We start from the raw sequence: 8,340 nt of genomic DNA, 5'->3' as shown, positions 1-8,340 counted from the left end.
GTCAACTTCTCCATAAATCAGAAATTCACAGCCTCGTGCCCAACAAAGCAAATTTACTCAAAATGCTGTTTAAACATTTAGAAAATATGCTAAGCCTAAACTTTACTCAATTAGTCTCAGATGGCCATGTGCCAAAAACTAAACCACCACCACGTTTCATATACGGATGTGAATAGGACAACAACATACAATTGTTTTCCAATATTTGAAAACAGTGTATAGGTTTTTTCTCGGAGATATGTGATCTGGTATTGAAGGCAAAAATGCAATTCCCCTCATGCAGCGATCCCCTCATAGTATGTTGTTGGGGCTGAAGAAAGTTTCCAGATTAATTTAGAACATCAAAATGAAGAGCATGCAAGTGCTGAGCAGCTGGAATTTTGGCAAACGTCAAATAGCTTTATTATTTCGTAAAAAACATGGATACCACAATGGCAAAAAAAGACAAGCACCTGCCAAGGCTTTATGATTCGTATTCCTTATTCTATAACCAATGAGAATTGATACGATGAACAACCAAGAGTTTTGCATTCGTTTCAACACCAACGTTTGTACCAGAATTTTTCTGAGTAAAACAAAGTTCTTGGGTTGATACATTTTGGGTTTAGTAAGTTATTGCTTATCATAGATTTTTATAAAAATAAATACTTTTCTAAGTTTTATAAGTAAATAGGTCCTTGCATGTTGTGGAAGCCATAAACTGCATTTACATGGGCTCACATTGATGATATTACAAAGAAACATTCCTCCATATTTTGGCATTGGCCTGATGCCATGAAGAAGGGTTCGCATAGTTTTGCTTTGTGAAAGTCAGCAATCAATGTAGAAAAAACTGCAGTTAAAACATAAAACATATGAACTAATCAAAAAATGTCCTTTTAAGGCAATGAAAAGAGCAAACTGTGAAGGCCGCTGCAGTCATTTGATTGGGAAACTCTCTGGTAAATACTACCATGCCTTGCATAGCAACCACACAATCTTTGGAAGACGCAATAAACATTTTTTAGGATATTGAGAGCTCCATTGAAGACAATGGATTGGCAGGGGTCCAAAAAATGGCTAATACAGTCTCTCTGCCTCAACATCCCACAATTCTCCTCTATTTCTTCCTGTTTCTCTTAGAACACTCTGCCTTTGGTGGGTGGAGGTTCTAATAGCAATACAGCTCTTCTGTCTTGGGTGATAACGGTTGCTACTTGTCCCGTCTCCAGATATAGATCCCTGTCTACAGCTCAGGCCTATAACTCATGGAAAGGTCATTTAACAGCGGGCCATAATGCTCTATTAACAGTGTCTCTGCTTCCCCAGGGCAGAGGGTGTGGTTTTGAAGTGCTTGTGCTTCTCCTGTGTCTTTAGAGGAGGTGGAGAAGTTTTAGAGTGTGGAATAGGAAACATGGGTCAGTGGATGCCAAGTACTGGCAGCAAAGCCAGTCTTCGAGTTCTATGCCCCGCTCAAGGTCTACGGCCCTCTCTGCAAACTTCATCATCAGCAGAGCCCGCTTCATGTCAATCCAGTTCTGAAGGGCACCGTGCAGGGCTTCCTCACTGCTGAGTCGCTGATCTGCCAAGTCTTTTCTGGGACCCCAGAGTAAACATTGTAGCACCCGCTTTGCTTCAGTGATGCGGATACGCTTGATTGGATCTGCCTCCAGCAACAGGTGAGCAAGTTGCTGGAGTCCCTTGGAGTAGAGCGAGAGGACGGGCACTGGCGGGAGGTCCTCCTGGCTGTACTCCTGCTCTCGCAGATGGGCCCGCACTTCAAAGGGGTTGGGCTGGTGGAGGAGTTCATAGATGAGAATGCCAGTCTGAAACTCATCAAACTTCTTGTACTGTGAAGCAGAAACAATCTCAGGAGCAAGCCGGGCCTGATCTCGCTTTAGCTTTGAGTTACTGGCCCCCGACCTCTGCTTGGCCTTTGAGAAATTGCTGATGATGAGCCTTGGCAAGCGTTTGTCATCCGTGGTCGTCTTGCCCATGATCGATGATGGACAATGGACAAGTAGCAAGTTCTCCAGACATAGATCGCGGTGTATGATGCCGTGCTCCTTCAGGTGCTCCAGGCCATTGCACAGCTGCAGGAGCAGGAAACACACCTGACGCTCATAGGCCTCTGGCTGCGAGCTGTGGGAGGACACAGAGTCTTTGACAAAGTCAGCTGCGGTCTGGTGCGGCACTTCACGGGTGATGACGACAACACACTCCTGTTCACCACTGGCATGGGCCTGAGGGGCGCTGCTGGTGGCAGAAGAGCCGGCTGATGCTTTTGTTGACTGTGACATACTGGATGGGACAGTGGCGAGGAAATGTCCACAGTCCTGCTGAATGTTAAAGTGGACTGGCAACGATAAACTGCAATATGTAGGGCTCTTTGAATTGTCAGGTTTACAAATCTGCAACAACAAAAAATGAGAAAAAGTTAATTGCCATCCATAGGAAGGGCTCCAAGGAAAAGAGCGGCTAGCTGTTTCCTCCTTGGCAAGGGAGAGAAGAGTTTATACCGCTAATTTTCCTCCCAATGTCCCTTCCCCAAGTCAAAATGCTTCTTTTGTGTCCCAGGTATCCGCAGTAAGATCTAACAACATAAAACTGTGGATGGGAAGGTCGATGGGAATACACAATATGTGTCTAATTTGGCGTGTGCTAGTGGAATGCTTTCAACCTGTGCGATTAGATGCAGACGTCGAAACTAACATGAACTAATTATCACTTCTTTTATGTTTACTACTATATGCCCCTCTGACTTTTACAACCGAGTTCATATTTTATGGATTATAAATTGGGCTCCCGGTTTTATGGTATTTATTTTTGGGACATTTCCGTCTGTATTTATCCATATTTATTTGTTGTCATCTTTATCTGTATTTTTCCATATTTATTATGGGTTTTATGAAAAAATAAAGCTGAAACTGGTATATTTCCACATTTATTTAACCAATAAATATGCAGTCATGTTTGAATGCATGCCAGGTTTCAGTGATATAAACACCGGCAGAAGATAAATCAATGCACTTATATGAAAATATCCAGATTTCAGTATCAGCCTTGAGCATAGCTACTACCGTTTAAGCCTCTTTACTAAAATACTTTTTTTTAACCCCCTTACCTATCAATCCATACAGTTATTGGCCTGCCAGTCATGGCAAAGTGTGTTTAGAATCACTCCAAAAACACTAAATTTCCATTTTTATCCAAATTTAAAAATAAATACAGACAAGAAAATAAATGGTTTCGGTCTGTATTTATCTGTAAAAATCAGTAAAACCGGAAAACAGGGAGCCTTAATTATAAACACTCCTCCATTTCTTTTACAATTGCACTCGATACTGCTTGAAGCTCTTCAACACAGAAGCCCTCTAATCTTCCTAAATAGTCTCATGCCATCAGCTATTCACAATTCCACTCACTTTATTACACTTCACCTCTGATTTAAACCCAGTACCGCAGCCAAATTGGGCTTCAGCATTGCTAAGCTAGAGACCAGTGGCGGGTCAAGTCCTTCTTCACTCTCTGCTCTGCAATCAAGTGTCTGTTTTCATTCACAGTCCACTGCAAGGCTGGCCGCTCTCTACTAGGCCATTGTATTTCAAGGGTATGCGTAGGGCTCGTTAAGATCACACAATGCTCTCAGCAGCATATTGATGACACCTCATACGCTTCTGTTGTCAAAAGTTGTGGTATAAAAGCAATGTTCACAGACCACAGTGGACTTATGCAGCACATGAATAGGGAACATCCCCGCTTAACAGCTACACATATGTCACTCATGCTCCATTCTCACTTTAAAGGGTCACGTAGTAGAAATAAAAGAAGCCTGTCAAAGCCTAGAGGTATGGATTTTGAGTCCTGACTAAATATTAAAAAATCCTGCTGCAGTAAAAATAATATTTTTTTATACACAATGCTCGATACAGATAATTTAATGTGTGATGACATTTAAAATAGTCCCTCATACATTATAATCCAAGCACTGCATAGGAGGCAGAATGATACATCAAAGAGGCAACAGAAGGATGTGAAGGATAGAAAGTGCACTCACTCTATGCGTATTATAAAGCATTGGCAACGATAGATCAACAGAGACCTATGTTGTCAGGCCAGACCCAAGAGGTCGGTTCTCTTCAATGAAATCTTCACTACAAACAGTAGGTTGATGCCCCCTTATTTAGCAAGGCCTGTTTTGTCATATTTAATGGGTGGCCCTTTCAGCTCCCTTGGCGCTTTAGTGTTTTCTGGAAACTCTGCACTTCGGGTGAGAGAATCCAGGTTTCCATCTACTTGCTACGCACAGTGGATGCACACAGAGCTAGTATAAGCATCGTCCGCCCATGTCTTTTCTTGAGAGGGTTGGGGACTAATGGATTGCAAGGTGATTTGCTGATTATTCCGATACCCTAATTGTATATGCACAGCTTGTTGTACAACACTGCACCTTCGTGTATCTTGAGACTCAATTTGTGATGCCTGTGTAACTCCTAACGTATATGTCCTATGCAAATTCAACTTCTTGTGAAAAGTGCTCTAAAACCTTCAGATAACGCCCGTGCTACATAAAATTGCATCAAGAACAAATAAATAGAAGTCATAAATCCCGGGGTTACCCGAGACATGTAGTAGATAGAGCCCTGAAAACTCTCCACCTTTTGTAAATCGTCTCCACAGGGCCTTTAAACCGGAGGAACACCTGTAGTTCTTGCCCAATAAAGAACATAACCCTCAAATTCAAGCTGCGTGCACACACACACGCACAAAGCTGCCCCACAAGCCTCACCCGGGTGACTCACTGTGCTGCTGGAGTCTTGTACACTGGAGACAGCTGTCCTGTTTGGCAGACATGGCACATTCGGACCTGTGGAGCAGAGGTCCCTACAACGGGCACCACCATCACCTCGGAAATTCACTCTAAGATCTCTGAACATGTGTGATGTTTTGCTGCAGCCTTGAAGCTGACAAACATTTGGTTATAATCCAGCCTTCCTCATGTCTTGGCTGCCTTTCATCCGTAGTTAATGTGAGTTTTGGAAGTAATGACATGTTTTCGATCGACGAAGGCTTGCCAGGCTAGCCTGGGACAGAGCACTGAAAGGTCCTGGTTTACTTCAGGACCACAGATCTGTCTGACAACTCTCAGACATGCACTAAAGCGTAACCTCTTTCCCGCCAAGGAATCTGCGAATCTGGAACAGTTGTGTTCAGCAGACCTTTTGGTGTGTCAGTGTGTAGAGGGTGCTACATCAGCCCATCACTCACTCCACCCATCCTAATTACAGGTCTAAAGTGCAGCCAGGTGAAAATCCTAATTTTCGCTCAGTCAAGCACATACACTATACATTCCAACCAGGAGCATCTCCACCCACAGCCCCATCGGAGAACGAATGACGAGCACTGAGGCGAGTCTGGCTTGCTTCATGGAAAGAGCATGATCTATGTGGACGTCTGTCAGAGCGTGTTTCAGACTATCAGAAAAAGCGGGGAGATCTTCACCCTCCACTGAGGCAAAGAACCAAGAAAAGACAAAGCTCTAGAGTTCAGAGTGTGGCAACTTTTGGAAGGAATTATCATGAACCTTTCCAGGGTTCTATTTTGTCACCACTAAAATGGCAGCATAATGTGGTAATACCGGTCCCCCGTCTGCTCAACTTACATGGCACCAACCTTCTAAAGCACAAAGGCAGCAGTGAGTGTTGGTGACATGAAAATGACAGGCAAAGCGTATAGCGGGGCCTCTACTTTTAATGAGATTCTTGTGACTTCCCCTTTGACATTGGATGTGAGATGATGCAGCCATTCTGGTTGGGAGGATAATTTCATCCCTCAAGCCCCAATCTCATCCACACCTCAGCCCCCCCCCCCCCCCCCCAGCTGCCTCCCCTCCCCAGGAATAAGGAAGGTCCAATTAGAAACGAAGTCTGAATTGTTTGGATTTCAGGGGTTCACTGAAGCACATGCACTTATTTGCGAATCGGACTAAACAACAGTTAATCACATCAAGATAGAGGTAACGACCCTAGAGTTCATAATGACCACGACCGGCCACAAAATAATGCAAGTGTTATTAATTATGCATTAGGGTGGCACAAACCAGCATTTCCACTGCATAAGCACACATGCAATCAGCAACAATATGACAAATAAGTTCTGGTCAACACTAAACTGTATCTCACTCAAACGCCTTCATGACAAACAAATTGGGGGGCGGAAACCTACTTGTAATCTCATTCTAAAAGGGTTGTCAATCACACTTGCGTTCATGAACCTTCTGCAGAAAGCCATTCTACACATTTACCTGACAACTTGACCTTGAGAGCATTTTAAATTGCTTAAAAATATTGCAGTCTAATTCTTCGCTAGACCGTGAAATGGACATGGTTGAACACCGTGCTCCCTTTGTACATTTTGCAGGATGTTTAAAGTAGGTGAACAAACTTAATGAAAGAGAGCCCTAGTCAAACATTTAACGTTTGGCAAATTGAGGAAAATGTTCCCCATCCTGACCCAAAGCCCTACAGTGTCTGGACTTTGGCAAGTAAAGGTGATTTGAGGGCACTGGAACAAAAAAACATGTTGACCACGCTAAAGCCTCCCCAACAAAGCTGTCGATGCAGACACTCTCGGGGTTTTTTAGCCCGAGTTTTCCCTGTCAATAAGCTAGAGCAGGGAGATTTTCCCCAGCTTCATGCAACTCAAGGGAGTTGGAAACATTTCCACTGTGTTCTTATTATATCTAAGCTGTAGATACAACAGCCTCGACGTGATACACTATTAAGTGCTGAATAGGGATTGTCGTCAGCATTTGACAATGTGCTTTGGTAGAGTCCTTGCTTTACGTTCAGGAGTCAGGGTTCTCTATGATCTCCCAAATAACTTACTAGACTCTTCCCTCTTCTGTCCCTCCATTATCCTATTCAATTCAACTGAAAGACTCGCATGTCCCAATTACAATTACAAGTGAAAGATATCTGCTCTTCCACCACATTACCTGAAACATGTTCTTGGTGAAATGGCAAGCACGCTGCTGCATAGCTGGCCATCTGATTTAGGTCGGGGAAAAGGCGGAGCCACCGAGATCTAAATGCAGCTCAGGAATGTTAGAAAGCTCATGACTAAACCTAGCATTTGTGTACACACCACATCAGCAGTGTCTGCAAGACCAAAGATAGGAAAAAAGCATTGTACAATGTTAACAAAAGGAAAGTGGGAAGGCTTCTGTAACCGGTGACAGATGGGGATTACTGCCCACAGCCACGCAAGCGAGTGTCAGCCCTTCTAAACTCAAAATGAGCGAGAAGTATTTAAATAAACCGCAAGAGCTGCCAGGGGAATTCAACAGCAAAAATAGCACCCACTGGAAGAAATAACAGGAGAACACGCTTCCTACCTAGGCTGTTAATTTCCTTTAATGCCTCCTTTTCTCACAGATTACCAACTAGCAGAGAAATTCAATAGCATGTTGAAGACCAAAACCCTTTATTTATTGTTCCACAGAAATGCTGACAGCGACACATGCAGCCAGCCACCACATAACTCCTAGAATCTACCTCTGAAGGCTCCACACCACAACTCTTTCTAAAGCAAGCTGTCTAGAGAAAAATACATTGCCTTACCAAGCGCTAAATCAGGAATGAGGGGTGTGGAGGGAGAAGTAAATTATTAGCAAAAACCAGAGTTCAAAGTCCATAATACTTTCTTCCGTACATGATTTTCACACATATACTTCTAAAACCAAGGAGCTCTAAAACCGTGTAGCTTTGGAGAAAGCAAATGGTTATAAGTATGGTGTGCGAAATTCGCACAATCTGGTTTTGTGTAGTAATGCAAAATTTTGGAAAAATGACCAGTAATTACCCAAAAAGTGAAACTGGCATTTGATGCTATATTTTATCATGAAATGCATCCTTGCATCCATTTTGGATATAAGGATATTACTCACTAAAAAAAAATAGTGCAAAAAACACCCAACCACTACAAAAGCACCCAATTGCATTCTGGTGGTTTGCACTGCTTCCGTGTGGTTGCACTATATTTTTTATGAGAACAGCACACAATATTGTGATATGGCATAATACCTTAATTCCAGGAATTTGGAGTAAATAGCGCAACATGAAATTACGTGAGATTACACCCTTAATGGAAATTTCACCCAGGCCTATTTAGAGGAGGATACAACCCAATTCCTCATTGAAAACCGTGTGCATGCAATCCACGCAGGAATTTTTCCATAGAGGATCATGAGGTTCTAATGTCTTTTTTCAGATCCTTTTGACAATCAGCAACATCACAGTCAACAAGCCAGAAACTTTGACCTGGCACTTACCAAGCCCTCGTCAGTTTCAGCTTACTCAT

General features: G+C 43.0%; 1 protein-coding gene across 5 annotated transcripts in view; it reads right to left on the bottom strand.

Moving 5' to 3' along the window:
- Positions 1-375: 375 nt before the first annotated feature.
- PRAG1 (PEAK1 related, kinase-activating pseudokinase 1) overlaps positions 376-8,340 on the bottom strand; it is a 91,465-nt gene continuing 83,500 nt past the window's right edge. For all 5 annotated transcript variants that reach the window (XM_085641067.1, XM_085641066.1, XM_085641068.1 and 2 more), the window contains exon 6: positions 376-2,390. In XM_085641067.1, coding sequence (XP_085497193.1) covers positions 1,353-2,390 — 1,038 coding nt within the window. In that variant the 3' untranslated portion in view covers positions 376-1,352. The remainder of the gene's footprint in view (positions 2,391-8,340) is intronic.

This window comes from Triturus cristatus, chromosome 2_2, assembly GCF_964204655.1.
Source record: "Triturus cristatus chromosome 2_2, aTriCri1.1, whole genome shotgun sequence".
In the NCBI taxonomy this organism is placed as follows: domain Eukaryota; kingdom Metazoa; phylum Chordata; class Amphibia; order Caudata; family Salamandridae; genus Triturus; species Triturus cristatus.
The sequence above is the reverse complement of the archived record's forward strand: the minus strand, read 5'-3'. Positions and strand labels throughout refer to the sequence as shown.